This window comes from Ranitomeya variabilis, chromosome 3, assembly GCF_051348905.1.
Source record: "Ranitomeya variabilis isolate aRanVar5 chromosome 3, aRanVar5.hap1, whole genome shotgun sequence".
NCBI classification, from domain to species: Eukaryota; Metazoa; Chordata; class Amphibia; order Anura; family Dendrobatidae; genus Ranitomeya; species Ranitomeya variabilis.
In genome coordinates, this window is record NC_135234.1 from 448,163,351 (window position 1) to 448,188,879 (window position 25,529).

General features: G+C 42.4%; 1 protein-coding gene across 1 annotated transcript; it reads left to right on the forward strand.

Moving 5' to 3' along the window:
- The first annotated feature begins 51 nt into the window (after positions 1-51).
- Positions 52-22,442, forward strand: DERL2 (derlin 2). The gene is made up of 7 exons (XM_077296502.1): positions 52-224; positions 14,549-14,614; positions 16,088-16,161; positions 18,500-18,593; positions 19,948-20,143; positions 20,515-20,605; positions 21,632-22,442. The coding sequence occupies exons 1-7, from the start codon at positions 132-134 to the stop codon at positions 21,735-21,737; spliced, it is 720 nt and encodes a 239-aa protein (XP_077152617.1). The 5' UTR covers positions 52-131; the 3' UTR covers positions 21,738-22,442.
- Positions 22,443-25,529: the final 3,087 nt, after the last annotated feature.

Here is a 25,529-nt window from a genome sequence, read left to right on the forward strand (position 1 = left end):
CAGGAGGAGGATACGATGGTAGACTAGCGGCCATTGGTTAGCAGATGTTCAGGCATTTGAATGTCTCTGTATGATGTACTAGGTCTAGATGAGGCGGAGATGAGAGCGGAGGAGCGGTGGGAGGCAGCAAGATGGCGTACCAGACCTTCCGGCAGGAGTATATGCAGATACCGCCTGTGACCAGAGCGTACACCACGGCCTGTGTGCTCACCACAGCTGTAGTGGTAAGTGCCGGACAGAGGGGGGCGCCCTAATGTGGCGGTGTCTGCCCCACACTGATGATGGGACCATGGTGTCCTGCCGACCGCCACCAGTGCAATGGTGGGAGATCTATGTCCTGGGACAGACTGACACAGACCGCAGGGACCTCAGGGTGCGTCTCCTAGAGAGAAGCCGTGTGTGTGTGATATAAATATATATTAGTAGACAACACACAGCTGCACCTTGTGCTGTCACATGGCGACACTACTACTGTGTATATACTGTACCTATATGTGTGTATACATATATACTGCACACCGCTGCACCTTGTGCTGTCACATGGCGACACTACTACGTGTACTACTACTGTGTATATACTGTACCTATATGTGTGTATGTATGCATATATTATATACTGCACACAGCTGCACCTTGTGCTGTCACATGGCGACACTACTACGTGTACTACTACTGTGTATATACTGTACCTATATGTGTGTATGTATATATATATTATATACTGCACACCGCTACACCTTGTGCTGTCACATGGCGACACTACTACGTGTACTACTACTGTGTATATACTGTACCTACAGTCATGGCCAAAAGTATTAACACCCCTGCAATTCTGTCAGATAATACTCAGTTTCTTCCTGAAAATGATTGCAAACACAAATTCTTTGGTATTATTATCTTCATTTAATTTGTCTTAAATGAAAAAACACAAAAAGAATTGTCCTAAAGCCAAATTGGATATAATTCCACACCAAACATAAAAAAGGGGGTGGACAAAAGTATTGGCACTGTTGGAAAAATCATGTGATGCTTCTCTAATTTGTGTAATTAACAGTACCTGTAACTTACCCGTGGCACCTAACAGGTGTTGGCAATAACTAAATCACACTTGCAGCCAGTTGACATGGATTAAAGTTGACTCAACCTCTGTCCTGTGTCCTTGTGTGTACCACATTGAGCATGGAGAAAAGAAAGAAGACCAAAGAACTGTCTGAGGACTTGAGAAACCAAATTGTGAGGAAGCATGAGCAATCTCAAGGCTTCAAGTCCATCTCCAAAGACCTGAATGTTCCTGTGTCTACCGTGCGCAGTGTCATCAAGAAGTTTAAAGCCCATGGCACTGTGGCTAACCTCCCTAGATGTGGATGGAAAATAAAAATTGACAAGAGATTTCAACACAAGATTGTGTGGATGTTGGATAAAGAACCTCGACTAACATCCAAACAAGTTCAAGCTGCCTGCAGTCCGAGGGTACAACAGTGTCAACCCGTACTATCCGTCGGCATTTGAATGAAAAGGGATTGTATGGTAGGAGACCCAGGAAGACCCCACTTCTTACCCCGAGACATAAAAAAGCCAGGCTGGAGTTTGCCAAAACTTACCTGAAAAAGCCTAAAACGTTTTGGAAGAATGTTCTCTGGTCAGATGAGACAAAAGTAGAGCTTTTTGGGCAAAGGCATCAACATAGAGTTTACAGGAGAAAAAAAGAGGCATTCAAAGAAAAGAACACGGTCCCTACAGTCAAACATGGCGGAGGTTCCCTGATGTTTTGGGGTTGCTTTGCTGCCTCTGGCACTGGACTGCTTGACCGTGTGCATGGCATTATGAAGTCTGAAGACTACCAACAAATTTTGCAGCATAATGTAGGGCCCAGTGTGAGAAAGCTGGGTCTCCCTCAGAGGTCCTGGGTCTTCCAGCAGGACAATGGCCCAAAACACACTTCAAAAAGCACTAGAAAATGGTTTGAGAGAAAGCACTGGAGACTTCTAAGGTGGCCAGCAATGAGTCCAGACCTGAATCCCATAGAACACCTGTGGAGAGATCTAAAAATGGCAGTCTGGAGAAGGCACCCTTCAAATATCAGGGACCTGGAGCAGTTTGCCAAAGAAGAATGGTCTAAAATTCCAGCAGAGCATTGTAAGAAACTCATTGATGGTTGCCGGAAGTGGTTGGTCGCAGTTATTTTGGCTAAAGGTTGTGCAGCCAAGTATTAGGCTGAGGGTGCCAATACTTTTGTCTGGCCCATTTTTGGAGTTTTGTGTGAAATGATCAATGTTTTGCTTTTTGCTTCATTCTCTTTTGTGTTTTTTCATTTAAGACAAATTAAATGAAGATAATAATACCAACGAATTTGTGTTTGCAATCATTTTCAGGAAGAAACTGAGTATTATCTGACAGAATTGCAGGGGTGTGAATACTTTTGGCCATGACTGTATATGTGTGTATGTATACATATATTATATACTGCACACAGCTACACCTTGTGCTGTCACATGGCGACACTACTACGTGTACTACTACTGTGTATATACTGTACCTATATGTGTGTATGTATACATATATACTGCACACAGCTACACCTTGTGCTGTCACATGGCGGCACAACTACGTGTACTACTACTGTGTATATACTGTGTGTATATACTGTACCTATATGTGTGTATGTATACATATATTATATACTTAACCAAAAGCACAACAAACCTCAGCATAATTTAGCAAGATATATTGTATATTAAGATGTTACTAGAACTACATAGGTAGGTCACGGCTAAACCTACAGAGGAGGACAGTACAAAAAGGACTGGTCGCTAATAAACATGAGAAAAAGAATGGGCCGCAAGGACCCGAAAAAACGACCACAAAGTCCGTATATCAAAATATATATCAACCTTTATTAATCATAAGAACAAGATATTAGACATTTAGACAAAAAAATAGAACAAATGAAGTGGAATACCACATGGTGTATACATACACCTCACCGATGCGTGATCTACCTCAGGCGCACGGAGCCAGGGAGAGAAAACACCCGCATCTATACAGAAAAATAGTATACCATAATAATACTGCGGATTACCACAACCAAATGTCAAGAGGCATATAACCAATAAGGGTAGCAATGCCAGTTTTTAACAGAGGAACAAAGAGCATAGTGCATAGGTACAATTACCCCAAAGCCCTGCATATAGTATGGCAATTAAGCTACGTACCCCATAGACCAATAGAGATTTTGGAGTGGATCTTACCTCTAGATAACAAGCAGGTGTTGACTTCCCCCGGGTCCGTGCGCCCACCCCAACGCGCGTTTCGGTCGCACACCTAGCCCCCTGAGGAAGGTGTGCGACCGAAACGCGCGTTGGGGTGGGCGCACGGACCCTTATTGGTTATATGCCTCTTGACATTTGGTTGTGGTAATCCGCAGTATTATTACGGTATACTATTTTTCTGTATAGATGCGGGTGTTTTCTCTCCCTGGCTCCGTGCGCCTGTGGTAGATCACGCATCGGTGAGGTGTATGTATACACCATGTGGTATTCCACTTCATTTGTTCTATTTTTTGTCTAAATGTCTAATATCTTGTTCTTATGATTAATAAAGGTTGATATATATTTTGATATACGGACTTTGTGGTCGTTTTTTCGGGTCCTTGCGGCCCATTCTTTTTCTAATACATTATATACTGCACACAGCTACACCTTGTGCTGTCACATGGTGACACTACTACTGTGTATATACTGTGTGTGTGTGTATATGTATATATATATATATATATATATATATATATATATATATATATATATATATATATATATATATATATATATATATATATATATCTCTATATATATATATATTATATATATCATATATATATATATATATATATATATATATATATATATATATATATATATATATAGATATATATATAGATATATATATAGATATATATAGATATATATATAGATATATATATATATATAGATATATATATATATAGATATATATAGATATATATATATATATATATAGATATATAGATATATATAGATATATATATATATAGATAGATAGATATATAGATATATATATATATATATATATATATATATATATATATATATATATATATATATATATATATATATATATATATATATATATATATATATATATATATATATATATATATATGATATATATATATATACTAGCAGAAGAGCCCGGCGTTGCCTGGGCATAGTAAATATCTATGGTTAGTTATAGCACCTCACACCTCTCATTTTCCCCCTCACACCTCTCATTTTCCCCCTCACACCTCTCATTTTCCCCCTCACACCTCTCATTTTCCCCCTCACACCTCTCATTTTCCCCCTCACACCTCTCATTTTCACCTCAGTATATACATGTTTGTCATCTCCCTTATATATAGTATACACCTGTATATAATCTCCTGTATATAGTATGTACCTGCTGTCATCTCCCCTGTATATAGTATATACCTGCTGTGTCATCTCCCCTGTATATAGTATATACCTGCTGTGTCATCTCCCCTGTATATAGTATATACCTGTATGTCATCTCCTCCTGTATATAGTATATACCTGTGTGTCATCTCACCTATATATAGTATATATCTGTGTCATCTCCTCCTGTATATAGTATATACCTGTATGTCATCTCCTCCTATACATAGCATATACCTGTGTCATCTCCTCCTGTATATTGTATATACCTGTATGTCATCTCCTCCTGTATTTAGTATGTACCTGTGTGTCATCTCTCCTGTATATAGTATATACCTGTGTCATCTCCCGCTGTATATAGTATATACCTGTATGTCATCTCCTCCTGTATATAGTATATACCTGTGTGTCATCTCACCTATATATAGTATATATCTGTGTCATCTCCTCCTGTATATAGTATATACCTGTATGTCATCTCCTCCTATACATAGCATATACCTGTGTCATCTCCTCCTGTATATTGTATATACCTGTATGTCATCTCCTCCTGTATTTAGTATATACCTGTGTGTCATCTCCCGCTGTATATAGTATATACCTGTGTGTCATCTCCCCTGTAAATAGTATATATCTGTATGTCATGTCCTCCTGTATTAGACCTCGTTCACACGTTATTTGGTCAGTATTTTTACCTCAGTATTTGTAAGCTAAATTGGCAGCCTGATAAATCCCCAGCCAACAGTAAGCCCACGCCCTGGCAGTATATATTAGCTCACACATACACATAATAGACTGGTCATGTGACTGACAGCTGCCAGATTCCTATATGGTACATTTGTTGCTCTTGTAGTTTGTCTGCTTATTAATCAGATTTTTATTTTTGAAGGATAATACCAGACTTGTGTGTGTTTTAGGGCGAGTTTCGTGTGTCAAGTTGTGTGTGTTGAGTTGCGTGTGGTGACATGCATGTAGCGACTTTTGTGAGATGAGTTTTGTGTGGCGACATGCGTGTAGCAACTTTTTGTGTGTCGAGTTGCATGTGACAGGTTAGTGTAGCAAGTTGTGTGCAGCAAGTTTTGTGCATGGCGAGTTTTGCGCGTGGCGAGTTTTATGTGTGGTGCCTTTTGAGTATGTGCAAGTTTTGTGTGAGGCAACTTTTGCATGTGTTGCAACTTTTGTGCATGTGGCAATTTTTCCACGTGTGCAAGTTTTGCGTGTGGCGAGTTTTCCATGAGGTGAGTCTTGCACGTGTGGAGAGTTTTGCGCGTGGCGAGTTTTGAGCGGCGACTTTTGTGTTTCGACTTTTATGTGGCGAGGTTGGTGTATGCGTGGTGAAATGTGTGCTGAGGGTGGTATATGTGTTCGAGCACGTGGTAGTGTGTGGCGCATTTTGTGTGTGTGTTCATATCCCCGTGGTGGTGTGGTGATTATCCCATGTCGGGGCCCCACCTTAGCAACTGTACAGTATATACTCTTTGGCGCCATCGCTCTCATTCTTTAAGTCCCCCTTGTTCACATCTGGCAGCTGTTAATTTGCCTCCAACACTTTTCCTTTCATTTTATCCCCATTATGTAGATAGGGGCAAAATTGTTTGGTGAATTGGAAAGCGCGGGGTTAAAATTTCGGCTCACAACATAGCCTACGACGCTCTCGGGGTCCAGACGTGTGACTGTGCAAAATTTTGTGGCTGTAGCTGCGACGGTTCAGATGCCAATCCCGGACATACACACATTCAGCTTTATATATATATATATATATATATATAATTTATTTATATTTATTTTTGGGACCACATCATCAAATACCTCAGTGAGGAAAGCTTTTCCAACCAACAGGCCAATGATTCCTTAAAAAAAGAAAAAACACACAAAAAATTAGACTTTATTGCCCAATGGCGTGGCGACGTTTGAGAAAGGATATCACATCTGAAACGTCGCCACGCCATTAGGCAATAAAGTCCATTTTTCTCTTGCTGTTTATTATTATTAATAATAATAATAATAATAATAATATTTATTGTTATAGCGCCATTTATTCCATGGCGCTTTACAAGTGAGGAGGGGTATACATAATAAAAACAAGTACAATAATCTTAAACAATACAAGTCATAACTGGTACAGGAGGAGTGAGGACCCTGCCCGCGAAGGCTCACAATCTACAAGGGATGGGTGAGAATACAGTAGGTGAGGATAGAGCTGATCGTGCAGCGGTTGGTTGATCGGTGGTTACTGCAGGTTGTAGGCTTGTCGGAAGAGGTGGGTCTTCAGATTCTTTTTGAAGATTCTGATGGTAGGCGAGAGTCTGATGTGTTGTGGTAGAAGGTTCCAGAGTAGGGGTGATACGCGAGAGAAATCTTGTATACGATTGTGGGAAGAGGAGATAAGAGGGGAGTAGAGAAGGAGATCTTGTGAGGATCGGAGGTTGCGTGTAGGTAAGTACCGGGAGACGAGGTCACAGATGTATGGAGGAGACAGGTTGTGGATGGCTTTGTATGTCATCGTTAGGGTTTTGTACTGGAGTCTCTGGGCAATGGGGAGCCAGTGAAGGGATTGACAGAGGGGAGAGGCCGGAGAATAGCGGGGGGACAGGTGGATTAGTCAGGCAGCAGAGTTTAGAATAGATTGGAGGGGTGCGAGAGTGTTCGAGGGGAGGCCACAGAGCAGGAGGTTGCAGTAGTCGAGGCGAGAGATGACGGCATGGACTAGGGTTTTTGCAGATTCTTGGTTGAGGAATGAACGGATTCGTGAAATATTTTTGAGTTGAAGTCGGCAGGAAGTGGAAAGGGCTTTGATATGTGGTTTGAAGGAGAGATCAGCGTCAAGGATTACCCTGAGGCAGCGAGCTTGTGGGACTGGGGAGAGTGGGCAACCATTTACTGTAATGGATAGGTTCGTTGGGGTCGCGTGAGATGGGGGAAAGATGATGAATTCTGTTTTGTCCATGTTAAGTTTGAGAAATCTAGCGGAGAAGAAGGATGAAATAGTGGACAGACATTGAGGGATTCTGGTTAGTAGGGAGGTGATATCTGGTCCAAAGATGTAGATCTGTGTGTCATCAGCATAGAGGTGATACTGAAAGCCATGAGATTCTATGAGCTGTCCCAGGCCAAAGGTGTAAATGGAGAAGATCAGGGGCCCAAGGACTGAACCTTGTGGGACTCCGACAGAGGGGGCGAGGTGAGGAGGTGGTGTGTGAGTGGGAGACGCTGAATGTCCGGTCTGTTAGGTATGAGGAGATCCAGGATAGGGCCAAGTCTGTGATGCCAAGGGATGAGAGCGTCTGTAATAATAGGGAATGGTCCACTGTGTCAAAGGCAGCCGACAGGTCGAGGAGGAGGAGAACGGAGTAGTGTCGCTTGCTCTTGGCGGTTAAGAGGTCATTGGTGACCTTAGTTAGGGCAGTTTCAGTGGAATGGTGTGACCGGAAGCCAGATTGTAAGCAGTCAAAGAGGGAGCAAGAAGAGAGATGGGAGGACAGTTCAAGGTAGACGTGTTGTTCCAGTAGTTTTGAGGCATAGGGGAGAAGTGATATAGGGCGATAGCTAGATACAGAGGATGGGTCAAGAGAGGGCTTTTTGAGGATAGGTGTGATGGAGGCATGTTTAAAGCTTGAGGGGAAATCACCAGTTGTTAGTGATAGGTTGAATAGATGGGTTAGGGTTGGGATGAAGATTGTGGTGAGGTTTGGGATGAGGTGGGATGGGAGCGGGTCAAGTGCACAGGTGGTGAGATGCGATCTTGAGAGTAGAGTGGCGAGTTGATCTTCTGTAATGGTGGAGAAGTTGGTTTTGGAGGTGGAGGGTAGGGAAGTTGGGAGGAAGGGCTCTGGGGCTTGTTGACCAAAACTCTCTGATGTTATCAATCTTCTGCTTGAAGAATGAGGCAAAGTCTTCAGCGGAGATAAGTGGGGAGGGAGGAGGTGCTGGGGGATGGAGGAGAGAATTGAAGGTGTTGAATAACTGTTTAGGGTTGTGAGACAGGGAGGATATGAGAGATGAGAAGTAGGTTTTCTTTAGTTGTGGTGAGTGTGGTCTTGAAAGTAGTGAGGGACTGTTTGAATGCGATGAAGTGGTCGTTGGAGTGGGATCTTTTCCATCTGCGCTCAGCAGCCCTGGAAGCTCGCCTCAGTTCTTTGGTCAGGCTGGTGTGCCAGGGCTGTCTGTTGATTTTGCGAGCTTTGGTATGTGTAAGTGGGGCAGCAGATTCCAAAGCTACAGCTATTGTGGTGTTATATAGAGTGGCAGCGTCATCCGCATTGTGTATGGAACTTATGTCTGTGAGAGGGAGAAGGGATTCAGAGAATGAATGTAGGTCAAGATGTTTAAGATTTCTGCGAGGGTGTGAAAGTTTGTGGGGTGGGGATTGTAGACATGGAGTGGAGAGAGATGAGAATGTGAGAAGGTTGTGGTCAGAGAGAGGAAGAGGTGAGTTAGAGAGGTTAGATAGGGAGCAGAGGTGGGTGAAGATGAGGTCCAGTGTGTGACCATCTTTGTGAGTGGCTGCAGAAGACCATTGAGTGAGGCCGAAGGAGGAAGTGAGAGATAGAAGTTTAGTGGCAGCTGAGAGGGAAGTGTCAATGGGGATGTTGAAATCGCCCATGATGATAGTGGGGATTTCTGCAGAAAGGAAATGAAGTAGCCAGGTGGTGAAGTGGTCAAAGAAGATGGTGGCTGGCCCTGGGGGGCGGTAAATGACAGCCAGTTGGAGGTTGGAGGGGGAGTAGATGCGCACAGAGTGCACCTCAAAGGAAGGGAGGGTAACAGAGGGTGGCAGTGGGATTGGGGTGAAGGAGCAGTTATCTGACAGGAGAAAACCAACTCCTCCGCCATGCTTGCTGCTGGGGCGGGGTGTGTGAGAAAGGTGGAAGCCACCATAGGAAAGTGCAGCAGGAGAGGCTGTGTCAGAAGGGGTGAGCCAGGTTTCGGTGATGGCGAGGAAGGAAAGTTTGGTAGTAACAAAAAGATCATGGATGTAGGGAAGCTTGTTACAGACAGAGCGAGCGTTCCACAGAGCTCCTGTTAGTGGGACTGGGGAAGCGGGGGCTGGGTGAATGGGTATAAGGTTAGAGAGGTTACGGAAGTTTGTGATGGAGCGTGGGTGGGAGGTAGAAATGACTGTGGGAATATGGTGAGGAGGACCAGGATTTGGATACATCAGTTGTCTATTCCATTTGCACAGCAGCATGTGAAATTCATTGTCAAACAGTGTTGCTTCCTAAGTGGACAGTTTGATTTCACAGAAGTTTGATTTACTTAGATTCTGTTGTTTAAGTGTTCCCTTTATTTTTTTGAGCAGTGTATATATACTGTTCTGTCTGCTGTCAGACTCAGACGGAGCTATTCGCCTCAAAGGAGATGAGGGTCACTACTGATGCTTTTTTCATCAGAGTGGAGAATTTGTAGATATCTTCTGCACTACCGATTATTGAAGACGTCAATTGAAAAAATTGATTATCTTGTGGATTATATTAATTGATTTATCGGATAAAAACTGCAAGGTAATAAAATAAAAATTGTATCATTGACATCTTGATTAATTGGCTTTGACCACCCGTGGATCCGCAGCTGACCATCAACCTAAAATGCTTAATCCTACAAATAAGGTTACCACAATCTTATAAAAATACTTATGTTTGTTAGATAAGACCTTATTTGTGCTACTTTCTCCTTAAGGTACCTTCACACTAAACGACTTTGCAACGAGAACGACAGCGATCCGTGACGTTGAAGCGTCCTGGATAGCGATATCGTTGTTTGACACGCAGCAGCGATCTGGATCCCGCTGTGATATCGCTGGTCGTTGCTGAAAGTCCAGAACTTTATTTGGTCGTCAGATTGGCGTGTATCGTCGTGTTTGACAGCAAAAGCAACGATGCCAGCAATGTTTTACAATGGTAACAAGGGTAAATATCGGGTTACTAAGTGCAGGGCCGCGCTTAGTAACCCGATATTTACCCTGGTTACCATTGTAAAAGTTAAAAAAAAAAAACACTACATACTCACCCTCTGATGTCTGTCACGTCCCCCGGCGTCCGCGCTGCTGCTCAGAGCTTCCTGCACTGACTGTGTCAGTGCCGGCCGTAAAGCAAAGCACAGCGGTGACGTCACCGCTGTGCTTAGGGCCGGCACTTACACAGTGCAGGGAAGCTGAAGGCGAGGGACGCGACAGACACGGCAATGTAAGTATGTAGTGTTTTTCTTTTTTTTTTTTACATTTACACTGGTAACCAGGGTAAACATCGGGTTACTAAGCGCGGCCCTGCGCTTAGTAACCCGATGTTTACCCTGGTTACCCGGGGACTTCGGCATCGTTGGTCGCTGGAGAGCTGTCTGTGTGACAGCTTTCCAGCGACCACACAGCGACGCTGCAGCGATCGGCATCGTTATCGATATCGCTGCAGCGTCGCTTAATGTGACGGTACCTTTAGTCTCTTATTATGGATGCTTTTTGGCCACCATCCTGGCAGCACTCATGATCTACCCCTTTTTGATGCTTTTTTGTGAAAAACCTAAATACTGCCAGGAAAAGTTTAGAGTAAGAACGGCACTAGGCAGCTTTAAAACAACTGGTTCAATGGTGAACATAGGATCCTATTTAGGACACATATAGCACATATGTGGCAGCAACTTGTGGGCGGTGCTCAACGCCAGTTATTGTGCAAGTCTAAACAAAAAGGAAATAGAAGTGGCACTCACCCCGATGTTGCTGTGAATCAATGTCCTTTATTCATATTACGAAGGAACAGACATAATATGGAGAGGCGGCTGGTGAGAATAGCGGTGCGGGAGGAGGAAAGGGACGACGGCCGTTTCGCGCTTGTGCGCTTCCACGGGTCCAGGTGCAAGAATTAAAAACGTCATATCCTATATAGGGAGCTAGACGGCTTAATGTGAACAGGTGAGTACATTAAAAACAAATTGCATTATAAGCACCAAATAACGTTAATGAGCACATTAAACATATTCAATTAGATATCACTCGTTTTAAATACAATTTTCATAGAAAAATAGACACATCCAGTTTGTCATTTAGTCCGATGGGTCCCTGTGCGTTAGTCTCCATAATCCACCTGGCTTCACGTTGTAATAATAATTTCTTACGGTCGCCTCCATTAAGTGGATTTTTTATTACTTCCAAACCAGCGAACCGCAAGACATTTGGGTTCGCATTATGTATGTCCCGCATATGTTTAATAAAACGGGGACGTCCTTTACCGGATGAAATTGAATTATAATGTTCTCTAAACCTATGAACCATCGGACGTATCGTCTTGCCGATATAAAAAAAGTGGCAGGGGCAGGTGATCAGGTAGACTACATACTGGGTTTTACATGTAACCAATTGACGGACTGTATGACAAACGGAACCAACGCGGATGGGGTTGTCTAGGGGTCTAAGGTGACAAAAACTACAGTTTCCACATTTATGGTTACCTATAGGCTGTAGTTTTTTTAGCCAATTAGTATTTTCTGTTGCTGCAAGGCGATTTTTAACCAACAGGTCACCTAGATTCTTTGTACGTTTATAAGCGAAAGTTGGATGATTCACTGTCAGAGATGATAATTCCTTATCATTCTGCAACACATGCCAGTTTTTATTTATGGCAGCATAAATTTCTTTATCCATTGGGCTATGTGTAAATGTGAAAACAAATTTATTATTATTCTCTTTTTTCTCTTTAGGGGGGTATATAGATTTCTTACGATTTTTTAATAAATCTTGCTGTGCTAGTTTCCTAACTCTATTTTCAGCCGCTGACAGAATTTTAGGAGGATAATTTCTATTTAGAAAATTAGTTTTGAGTTCTGTTATTTGCTTTTTAAAAGTTATTTCATTGTTATTAATTTTTCTGTACCTAACCATCTGGCTATAGGGTATGCTGTTCTTTGTGTGAAAAGGATGAGCGCTATTGAAATGTAATAAGTTATTTGTTGCGGTGGGTTTTTTGTGTACACATGTATTTATTTTACCCTCCGCTATTTCAATGTTAACGTCCAGAAAATCAAGCGAATTACCCCCAAAACAGGCTGTAAATTGCATGTTATCCTCATTAATGTTATTGAGATGAGTAACAAAATTATCAAAATCATTCTTCGAGCCATCCCACACAATGAAGATGTCATCAGCGAACCTATGATACGCCCGTATATGTTGTAAAAACGGATTAGTGGTAGATGTTATATATTTCTCCTCGAATACCGCTAAGAATAAGTTAGCAAATACGCATGCGACGGGCGTACCCATCGCGGTTCCTGTACATTGCAGGAACCACTTATCAATGAACTTAAATGCGTTATGTTCCTTCGTAATATGAATAAAGGACATTGATTCACAGCAACATCGGGGTGAGTGCCACTTGTATTTCCTTTTTGTTTAGACTTGCACAATAACTGGCGTTGAGCACCGCCCACAAGTTGCTGCCACATATGTGCTATATGTGTCCTAAATAGGATCCTATGTTCACCATTGAACCAGTTGTTTTAAAGCTGCCTAGTGCCGTTCTTACTCTAAACTTTTCTTGTGCTACATGAACCTTTGGACTTTTTTGGGAATTGAGCACAGGCAGACACAATAAGGTTCATATAAGTAAAGAGACAGTCACTTACAATGGAGACTAGTCATGAAGACCTTATGGATTCGGACCTGGGCACTTCTTTGGAGGATGGTTTACTGGCTGGTAGAGAAGGTGCGGAGGAGTTCTTTATGGATTGCAACCATAAAGATGAATTATCGTTAATAAGCACGAAAACACTTGAAATTAAAATACACTCTCTGGCTGAGAGGGAAATTAGACTTTATTGGACTATTAAGTCGTTAAAATCTTATGCGGAATGTGGACGTGTCCCAAGGGGATTACGTGTTTATAAAGAAATTTCTCAATTTGCTGGGGATGAGTCGTTGTGACCCTGGACTTAAAGGGGGTGTCCACTACTTGAACAACTCCTTCTCCGTTATAACCTAACAGCTATACTTTTCTACAGTTTGCGTAGCATGAATCAGGTGACAGGTTTGCTTTAAGAATAGGTCATCAATAGGAAAATAATGAGCATCCTTTAAAAAAACGTATTTATTGTTTTTCCAGCCCAGGGATCATTTTCATTAGGTTCATTAGTGTTTTTTTTTTTCTCTCTTTTTATTGATAAAACTCTGCTGACAGTTTTTATTTGCTATAAATTGTAAAATAAGTCTAAATCTAATGTCCTGGCCGTGGTTTTAGTTGTATTTTTTCTTCTTTAAAAGGAACCTATCACCCAATTTTTCCCTTTACCATTCTAGAATGCTTATATTAAACTCTCCTGTGGCGCGGCCCGGTCTGATGGGCGTCTCTGGTCTTGATCCGGTGCCTCCTCTCTTCTTCCTTCTTTGCGTGGATGATGCGTCCTACGTCATCCACGCAGTGTCCTCCATCGCGCTCCTGTCAGATGTACTTCTTTCTGCCGTGCCGAGGGCAAAGTATTGCAGTGTGCATGTGCCTGCGCTCTTGGGCCGTTCCCCACACATGCACAGAGTGGTACTTTGCTCTGCCCTCAGCAGGCGCCATGGAGGATGTCATCCATATGAATGGCAATTGCAACCTGTTCATTTTGCCTTGCAGAGCAGATTGGGGACATACTGTATATACAGCATTCTAGAATATATGACGGCGTACAGGTACTGGCTGAACTTTATATGGGGCAAATCTGGTGACAGGATGATGTTTTTATCCTAGACTAAATGCATATACAAAATATTACATTCACCAATAATTAGTTAAAAAATTGTCACTAGACTGTTGAGTGGTGTATCCCCCCCCCAAGTATTAAAACGTCTATGTGAAGATGATTATAAGAAAGCCGAGCAATATGTAAACCTTGCTTGCTTTGTTGGCTGCTTCACCAGTAAGGGCATTGAGCTGGAACAGGTCAGCACCAGGATTGCAGCTACTTGGAGTACTAGGAGCCCCAGCAAGCCTGATATGGACGCTGCCAATGCGGATTCCTATTACTGTGTATATAGTATATCTATGTACTAGTGCAGGAAATGGCTCCGGGATTTTATACAGAATTCACTTTACCTCCTGTCTTCTCTCTTCCAGCAACTAGAAATTATCACACCATTTCAACTATATTTCAACCCTGAGCTGATATTTCGACATTACCAGGTGAGTCTTCTGGGGTTTGGACCTGTGTGTAATGTTTCCATTTCTGCAGTGCTCTGTGATGTGGCAGAATGTTGTAGGAGCGCTCAGTACGTACTGCAGGAAGTTACATGCAACAACTTTTTTTTTTTTTTTTCAATACTGTTGGAAGTATCATATTACATGGTTTCTGAGTGCATCTCTGCCCCAAAAGACAGCTGTTAGCAGATATTTTGTAGGTTTGCATTTGGTACAAAGACTCTACTCTGGTTTTCGAAATGTTCTTTATGATATAGAGAAAAATAGGATTGGGCAGTGCCGGATTACCAATTGGGCATTATTATTTATTATTATTATTATTATTATTTCTATAGCGCCATTGATTCCATGGTGCTGTACATGAGAAGGGGTTACATACAAATTACAGTAAACAGACTAGCAATGACAGACTGGTACAGATGGGCGAGGACCCTGCCCTTGCGGACTTACATTCTACAGGAGCATTAGCTGTTCTAAGGAGCAAGGTTAGAGGGGTTGTTCACTACTCGGACACCCCTTTTCCATCAGCGTGTTTGCTCCCAGTAAAATAAAACCACTTCTACTCTCCTCCGGTGCCGTGTTGGCACTGGCTCTCCAGGGACTTGCATCACATTATGTCACGCGATCCCTGTGACCGTTCAGTGATGGCTTCACTCTCTTCGCCTTGAGACTAGCCAGACATCAAGAGGAAGTGAGCGGCCGCCACAGGTCTGACTTCTCTTCATGTCTGATTTGCCCGATGGCGGGGAGAGTGAAGCCAGCGCTGATTGGGCACAGAGATCACGTGACATAACAATGTGATGTGAATGCGACACCACTGGAACGGTGCCAGCATCAGAGGGGAGCATAAGTCTTATTTTACTGGGAGGAAACCTCCTGGTTGAGAAGGGATCGTCCAAGTAATGGACAACCCCTTTCAGTTGAATCTTTCTCCACTGAGCAAGTCTCCATGATTAATGGGGTGATTTGGGAGGAAGGGGGGGGGGTCCGTAGTCACAGACTACTCATATTGTTACGATTGGGTATCCCCAGTGCGAGCCGGCGGTCATATGCAGAATGTATGCAATTTGCCTACTCGTGGTCACGTGCCGACTAGATTCAACTAGCTTCCTTCAATTCCCAGCTATTGAGAGAAGAGGAATAAGTCTAGTTTTCACATGACCACGAGCGTGCTGATTGTATCCATTCTGACATGTGACCTCCGGCTGGCAGTGGCGACACCAGGGAATCGCATGCTGCCACAATTGGGCAGTCTGCCGTAGCATAGTGCCTGCAGGCTTTTGTCCCAAGCCAAGGTTCCTCAACTTGTCACATAATTGTACCTTGACCAGTTTGCGATCTATTTGCGCTTCAATTGTACAGTTTCTCCACCACACTTTGGCAACTCTGTTCTCACGTTACATGGTTTAAAAAGAAATATGCTTCTATTATGTTTTTTTTTTTCTCTCTCTTCTTTAGGTATGGAGACTAGTCACAAACTTCCTATTTTTTGGACCAGTTGGATTCAATTTTTTATTTAATATGATTTTTCTGTATCCTTTATAAAGTGGATTTTCAGACATGATTCCTAGTATGAGATGACTATTTACATCATTAAGATTAGATTTACAGGTCTTGAAAAAATCTTACTTCTGTTAAGAAACTCAACATGGTAATAATAATAAAAAAAAATGGCACCGCCTGATTGCTTTTGGTAAAAATGCTGAAAAATAGATGCGACAGCAGAATGGAGGCAAAGTGTGGTATTTAGTGCCTGACTGTATAAGTGAGTGAATGGAAAACAACGCTTATGTTTTTACATAGGGATATCCTCTGCGTGGCTGTGTCCACATAAGCACCAAGTCCATCATATTTAAGGGAATCTGTCAGTGGGAGTTCAAACCCCAAGTTTTTCACATGAGTACGTAGTGCTTTCAGAGACCACCTCAGCAATACCTTTACATGCCTCTGTCACTCCAGCTCTATTCCCCGCCCTGCGACGCCTCTTCCTTCTTGACTACTGATGGCTCCATTACCAGAAGTCACACAGCATAGAGGCTATTGGTCATGGAGGAGTGGCGGGTGTTGAAGGGTGGGGAACAGAGCTGGAATGACAGAAGCTTCAGATCTATCGTAGCCATTTGCATATAGATTCAAACCGAGGAAGAGACTGGCAATGTAAGGGTATTGCTGTGCTTGCGTGTGAAAAAGCTACATGTGCATATAAATAGTTTCAGGGGGTGAAACCGTGCTGACAAATTCTTGTGGTTAAAAATAAAAAAATGGTGGTGTTATTATTTACCTGTGGAAGAGGTTTTTATTGTGAACAGGTTTTTTTTTTTTTTTTTTCAACCTTTTGATTGGAGTTTATGCCATCGGGATCCATTTCAAAGAATTGACATGCGCTTTATTTCACTATGCGTTTTTCAAAACCTTTTCAGGATCAAAACCCTCATGAACAGCAAAATGGATGAACCATAGAAATGAAAAGGAATAGTTAGAGTTTACGGTAGGTAGAGTTTTTTTTCAATGTTTGTGAGGAGGATTTTGGAGGTTACATTCCTTTTCCGATACGTTCAGCCACCCAGTACTTTTGTATGTCCATTGGTTTTCTCCTGCATGTTATGTCAATCTTCCATTTTCTACAATAATTTTTTCTGCAGTGCAAACAGAGCAGATCTAGCTGCCTAGAGAGATGCCCTCCTGTGCCCCTCTGAAGTGACTTGGAAATCCTTGCAGGGAAGCGGATAGCCAATATATGCTGCCCGATTCATTGGCATCCTGTATCGGGCACTGGCTGCATGATCTCAGCCAGGTGTGTTTGACTCTGCAATGCTGCGGCGTCACAGAGAAAAACGTTCTAAGGCAATGTTCACATGTCTGGTGAGATCAGCTAGAATGGATCCAGCTGCAATCCGTTACCAAAAAAGTTGTGCGCACAACTTTTTGGTCCATTTTTAAATAACTGATCTCTGCTGGTTCTTTATTTAACAAATAAGTCTATGGAAAATGGATCTGTGGTTCCGTTAGTTAGCAATCCATTTTTCTTTCATTTTCTAAATAGAAAGAGAGAATCTGGTGCTCAAATGGGGGTCATAGTGAAATCAGATGAAGAATGTATTACCGTATGTGGTCCACACTGTGCAGTACGTGATGTTTCGGTCTAACACGGACCTTTTCCAAACATACACACCGGTGCTCCTGTTCAGGGTAAATTGTATGGCATTCTTCAGCTAGCGTGCGTGATTCTCCAAGGACCGACCACCAAGGTGTGAGCAAGGCAGCACAATTAGGTAGTGCAACCTCCGTTGCTTGTGGTGCAGGCGCTCTGTATGTATGTTTGAGAAAGGTCTCTGTTAGACTGAAACGTTACGTATTGCACATACAGTTTGGGCCACATAATACATTTTTCATTTGATTTCATTATTACCCTAATTTGAGTGCCGGATTTTTTTCTATTTATGGATTTGGGTTGGGACCCTATCCGAGCAACTGCTTATCCAGGAGTGCCGTATTCCTACTGACTTATTTCTTTTAATTTGTAAAGGAATCCGTTTTTTGCTGACCGGATCCAGGGGACCAACTATTCTGACTGGTCTCCTGTGCCACTTGATAGTCAGTAGCGCTTTTAAAGCCGGTTTTTGGACATAGTCAAACATACCTGCCTGAGATCATGCAGCCAGCATCTGGTGCTTGCTGCCCGTGGATCGGACAACATATATCATCTGTCAGGTTCACTTTAAACATATGGGTTATCGTCAATACTTCTGTAGCTTAGAACGTGCTCACTGACTACACATTTAGTTTTATGCAGGGTCAAGTGTTAATTTAGAGACATTTGGTTTCTTTAATAATAATCAAAACTGTCCCTTAACAAACAATGAAATCCAGATACAGATACTGCCGGATGCTTGAAGAAGGATCGTTTCGTGGTCGTACCGCAGACTTTGTATTTATGTTCCTCTTTGGTGGCCTTTTAATGACTGTATCCTTATAAGTATTGAATATTTATTTTTTTTACTAGGCCTTCATTTCAGTGGTATATTAATAGTTTAACTTGTACCCATGAGTAAAAAAATGCTAAGAGTATTCTAAAGAAAAGTAATGCATTGTTAAACCTTTCCACTGCTAAGGACTAATGTAGTGCACCATGTCTTTAAAGACGACTTTTCCCCAAAATGTTCATGTTGAACTGCACATGATGTAATATTGGCTACAGGGCAGAGTATTTTTTTTTCCCGTGTCGCTGTTGCAGAGATATTAGCAATATTGATGAGCGAACATGCTTGGATACGGTGTTATCTGAGCATGCTCTGGTGCTGAGTGTCTTCAGTGTGCTCAAATAATCTGTACTCCTGTATGTCTCGCAGCTGTTCGACAGCCGTAACATATTCAGGGATTGCCTCTTTGTTGGTCAATAGCCGCAGCACATGCAGGGATTTCCTAACATATTATTTGAGCACACCAAAGCCACTCTGTTACCACACGAGCATGCTCGGATAACACCTTATCCAAGCATGTTCGCTCATCACTAATTAGCAATCAGAGCATTTGACAACTAATGAGGTCATTTTTTTTTTTTTTAAGTCCAAGTGGACATTATCAGAGTGATTTTTGAGGTGTGTACTTCTTCATTCTATATGACAGTTGCCCAATCATAAGCAGGCAGCAACACAGCAGGAGAAAAAGAACTCTCCCCACAATAGTTTAGTGCATGTTTCTCATTGTGTTAGATATAACGACACAGCCCCGATATCTGGGTCTAATATTCTGCCTTATTAGAAAGTGCTGGGAGTAGAGCACATGTGACTAATACCTTTCTGATAAGGTCACAATCGGCCGTGGGGAAGGGGGGGAATTGGGGACAGGGCAGCACAGCTGAGTTTAGTTGTATTACATTACAAACTCAAGACTCTCACCTCAACTTTACTGCCCCTTCCCCCACATTGCCTCTCTGGAGATTAGAGGGGTCAGTAACCACACTTTTACGTCTGTGCTCACATTAACTTCCAATGGATCTGCAGTGAGAGCAGAGCTATTTTGGAGCATGTTCCTTTTCTCCTGTGTTGGCTCTTGCTCTGATTGGTCCTGCATCATACAGGGGAAAGTACACTCCACCAGTGAAAATTCTGATAAGACACACTAATGTTTTTGCAATGGAGAAGTGATATACTACTGCCAATCTACAGAGGGGACGGTGATGGTAATTGAGTTGGTAATTTTTTGCACTAAAAAACTACGCTATAGGCATGACTTTTATAGTTTAGTTTAAAATGAGTTTGGGTGGTGACATTCCCTTTAACAGCCATAGATTTGTGTTTTTCCTTAATATTCTCTAGATTTTTGGACTTTTTGTCAATTTAGTTTTCCTTGGCCAAGCTTTTACAATAATGCTTGTGTATGTATGGAGCAGGAGAAATCCATATGTTCGAATGAACTTCTTTGGGCTTTTGAATTTTCAGGCTCCATTCCTTCCATGGGTCCTCATGGGCTTTTCACTGCTGCTGGGGAATTCAATTATTGTGGATCTCTTGGGTAAGATCTATACTACATGGTATGAAACTTGTTGGGGTAAATGTTTTGTATTGTCCATGTTTCACACAAGGAAATGTTAATATTCACACTGTAAACCACCTTTTTCTCTTTTGAAATATTCAAAAACTCGTACTTAGCAGTGTAAAAGTTGCCCAAGACTGGTGCTTCGCTGTGTTAACGCAATCCTTTATAACTTGGCAATGCTTGTAGTTATCTGTCTGGCTCATTTATTTTCTCGAGGACATGTTTACTCTAGGCATTAGAAAACTGGTAATATTGTTATAGATACCACATGGGAAAGTTTGTGTTTGTACTTAAGTTCTCTTCATATGTTGCACTTTGTGACCTTTTTGTTTGTTTTGTTCTTTCAGGTATTGCTGTTGGACACATCTATTTCTTTTTAGAGGATGTGTTTCCTAACCAGCCTGGAGGAGGAAGAATTTTGAAGACTCCATACATTCTGTAAGTAAAGTGCTGGCTCAGGGACATCTTCTCTCTCGCCTCTGCATGCTTATATGGATCTAGTAAGAAAAATGAGTGTAAACATCAGGATACATATCGCCAAATGTACTTCTTTGTGCATGTCTGTCAGAGGTGTTCCGCCTACATCGCTGTCTTGAAGAATTCAAAGCTTCTTGTGACATTTGATCCAGTTATACTTAAACGAGATTTACCTAGACTGAAAGTTATTCCTCATCCATAGCATAGGGAATGTCAGCTACTTCCAGCAGTCCCATTGACCATCAATGGAAGTTCACATGCTCTTGACTTCCACATTATTCAGATGGGGCAAATCCCTATATCTGGATCAGTGGGATCCCAGAGTTCATACCCCCAGCAATCACTAAGTCCTCTGCTATCCCATGGATAACTTTCAATCTTGGAAAATCTTATTAAGGTGTCTATAGCTAGGCTCTGGTCAGTTTTCGGTAGCTCATTCCCAAAGCCAATAACATTTTAGCATTTTTATTTATATAAATGTGGCAGGTTTTTGCTACTTAATCCGAGATCAGTATAATGTAGGTGCATGCAGCCTGAATTTAGCGACTATTACTTGCAGAGCAGCTTGCTATAGTTTCAATACAATCAGTGTTTTATCAGCAGGAGATTATCACTGCATGACTAGGTGTCTGTGGGCCATTCCAGCTAATCTGTGTAACCCCACCCTCACCACTGATTGGCAGCTTGCCAGGAAGCTGCCAATTTGGGGTGTGGGTGGAGTTTATACACAGCTCCGCATTGTGACCACTGCTACATCTGCAGCAGAGAAAACAGGGATTCTATCAAAACTGCACCAAGCTGTCCAGTAAGTGATACATCCCTGGAATCAAGGTCTCTACCCCTACTTCATGCAGCTCTCAGATTACATGGTAAAAACCTGCTGACAGATTCAGTTTTAGTGAGCATGGGAAGTAACAAATGTGAATTGTGCAGTCACAAGTTATTTCTCTTATATAAAACCTTTATGTCACTTGACTTAATTTGCAGGAAAGCAATATTTGATACACAAGATGAAGACCCAAACTACAATCCACTCCCAGAAGATCGTCCTGGGGGATTTGCTTGGGGAGAAGGACAAAGACTTGGAGGTTAAAGAAAATCCGACAAGAGAAAGTGTCCCCCAGGAGCTGAACTCGTGTAATGTCGTCTTGATTGCACATTGCCCTGTTGTGGCGATAACCTACCGTTCTCCCGAACAGGACGCACTTTATATTCCATTGACTGACACAAGGAGACCTTTATACTTTCCCACCAGTGCCTCCCTATAGAGGACTTGTTTGCAATGGTACTTGAAGCTCTTGGACCCTAAACTGGAAACATGGAAACTGATACTATTTAACCAGACTGTGCAGACTTCTTTATTGCTTTTTAACAATCGTGTGTTCTTTCTTTATTTTTGATACAAAAAGAAAAAATCTTTAAGGACACGTGGATTGTCCAGGTTTTGGCAGAACATAAACTATAGTATGTGTAGAGAAGATTGTGCAAATGCCAATAAACTGCACAAAATCGGGGTCATACAACAGCCGCCACTCCTCTTCTCTGCGACAATGCAAGATGCTTATTTTATACAGGTTACGACCCGAGACTACACTCTTTTATGCAGTGACACAAAACTTTGCTGCGCTGGCTGATTTTTTTGTTTCGTTTTTTTAGGGTTTGATTATCAGATAATTGGTTTATTACCGCATTTCATTTGAGCTATGGAAATACAAGGAATCCAAGAAAAATAAAAGTTGGTGTATTATACAATATTTTATATGCACAATAAATCCACAGAAGTTGTGCTTTTAAACAAGGTTCCAAATTCCTGGCATTTTCCATGTATAACATAATGGGGAATTAACAACTTCGTTAAGGCTAAGTTCACACTTGCGTGTGGCTGTCTGTGTATGGCTGTGTAGTTCCTCCCTTAAGCTCCGCCTACTTCCGCATGCATCCTGTGTACCTATCTTTAACATTGGGTACGCATGGACATGCGTTGTATGCGGATGCCTCCGCATGCGGCATTTTGACATGCCCACCGACCACACGGGAACGCAACTTTTTGCGTTCCCGTGCGGTCGGCGGGCAAGTCAACGCCGCATGCCGATGCATCCGCATACAACGCATGTCCATGCGTACCCAATGTTAAAGATAGGTACACAGGATGCATGCGGAAGTAGGCGGAGCTTAAGGGAGGAACTACACAGCCATACACAGACAGCCACACGCAAGTGTGAACCCGGCCTAAGCCCCTTGACTTTCTAACCTGCACGCTTATATGCTACTAGTAACAGGGATTTCTCATCAACCTACATGGGTGAAATTACAAAGTGCTTGTAAAACCGGCAACTTTGCCGTAAAGGCATGTGCTGTGGCACACCGACTGAGTTTAGACTCAGAATAAGTTTCAGGAAGTCACCACGGATAGTTTTCCTGACTAGTCTACTTTGGCGGCCTTGCTGATGGTGTGTGGGTTTTGTTTTTTAAGTGGGGTACAGGTGAAATCCAGCCTGAAAAAGATGCCCTGTGCACATACCCGTATTGAGAATCCTCTCTTTGGAAACAGAGATTTTATTTCTAGAGTTTACGCTCATTGCCTAGGTTACCGGCCACCGCTGCAGTCCTGTCGAAGGTAGCCTGTCTCCTAGACAAGTAGCATTTGCATGCAAGTTCTTTGTGCCTGAAATTGTCTGGCATCATTACCTTTCCATACTCTTTCAATGCTGTAGAGGCAAAGCTGCTCTGCTTGCAGCATCTGACATGACATAGACATTCAAAAAAGGTGCTCACGATGAGACTAGTGCAGTTAAAGGGAACCTGTCAGCAGGATTGTGCTGAAGTAACCTACAGACAGTGTCAGGTCGGCACCGTTATACTGATTAAAATGATACATTGGTTGATGAAATCCGTCTTGTTGTTGATTAATCTTTATTTTCAGTTTTGTGTTGCTATGCTCGTGCTCCGGGGCGGGGCTGTGGGGGTCTTCATGGGGTGCTCTGCTTAGGTATTCATAATGCAGACTGCTGACAGGTCACTGATCCCTCACTGACCTGCACCCTAGTTTACATAATGAATATTATAAATATTTTTTAAAAATCCCCTTCTGCAGGCAGGTGCCGGCGGTACCATGATCGCATCCATAATGTGCAATTAATTATTGTTTTAGATGGTATTAAAAAAAAAAAAAATTTTTTTTAAATGGAGCCGGCTGTGCCAGTGCAGTAGCAGCTATTGGCGACCCGATAACTGCTCCTGCACAGGCGCAGCCGGCACCATCAGCGATCCGATAGCTGCCGGTGGTGCCATCTTGCTAGAGAACAAAAAGAAATTACTCCTTCCAAGATGTAAAAATCCTACAAAAGATACTGCAAGAAAACCAGGATACATAAATATATAAATTTATTAATTAAAAAAATTGTAGATAAACAAGAATCAAGGTGCTTTAGAAGGTGAATACTACAAAGGAGCCGCAGATCAGAGGTTTAAACCAATGCTGGGTATAATGCCTTTGTCCACATTGACATAGATTGGTGTATTTAGTCAGTCCAACACATAGGAACAATCTTACTAAGCTGGTGCACAAAACATCCAGCGATACCACCTATTGCAGACAACAGGAACATATAAAGTTACAATGAAGCATAGTTACCTCGGACCTGCGGCGCCACCACCCCTACGCGCGTTTCGGCGTGCGTGCCTTCTTCCGGGGGAGTGGCACAGTAGCATCTATCAGATCACCGATAGATGCTACTGCACAGGCGCGGCCGGCACCATCCTATTTATTCATTATGTAAACTACGGGGCAGTTCAGTGAGGGATCAGTGACCTGTCAGAAGCCATACACATGAATAAATAAGCAGATCACCACATGACCTCCCCCAAATCCCCCCCCAAAGGCTGTCCCAGAGCACGAGCATATCATTAACTGAAAACTACAAATAAAGAATACACAACAACCACAAGATGGATTTCATCAACCACGGTATCATTTTAATCAATATAACGGCGCCATCCTGACACTGTGTAGGTTACTGTGCACAATCCTGCTTGACAGGCTCCCTTTAATAAAAATTGTGGGTTCTCACTTGTTTCTCTAGAGATCACCCTCAGAAGGCAGCATAGGAGGACGGGGATCAGTGAGACTGTTAGGCCCTAATATCCCCTGTTGTGCCCCTAATGCAGGACTCCTGCCCTAACAAGGGCAGTACCCAAGTATGACACTGTAGTAGTGAACTCCAACCATTACCTATGCGTTTCGGCCTTTTTTAATAGGCCTGATCAGGGGAAAATCTAGTAGAGGGGTAAGTATATAGTACAAATTGTTAAAGGTTCTCTGAGTAGTGTAGTGCCACTGATAACTTGGATGAGAGCATGTCAAACATGGTATAGCCAAGAATGTTCTTGACATCTTCCAGACACCTAGGACTTATCACAGATGATATCTGTCCTGCTTGTATGAGGCTTGGCCTAGTGTCACACATCAGAGTGTTTGCCCTGTATTTAAGTGTAGAAACCATAAGACATTTCATGCATTACCAAGGGCCGCCCATGTCTGATGGTCACAATTGTGGGCAGAAGGATAATGAGTTCTGGACGCTGGAGCAGAGTCTGGTAGTGCAGCATTTGGGGAGCACTTTCTTTAGGAGGGTTTTTCTGAATGCCTAAGGGAGAGGTGACAACTTTTCAATGAAGGTCACAAGAATGGGCCTGGGAGAGTCTGCACATATAGAATAAACTGCATCCATATAGCTCTAGTCCCAGAGATCTCAGCTTCTAGAAATGACATTGTACATGTTCCTACACCTGCCATCTGCATTTCAACTAAACTGAACGTAGATGACTCTAAAGACTGTAGTAGCGTGAAGAAAGTCTTGTGGGAGAAGGAAGCTTGAAGGGAGTC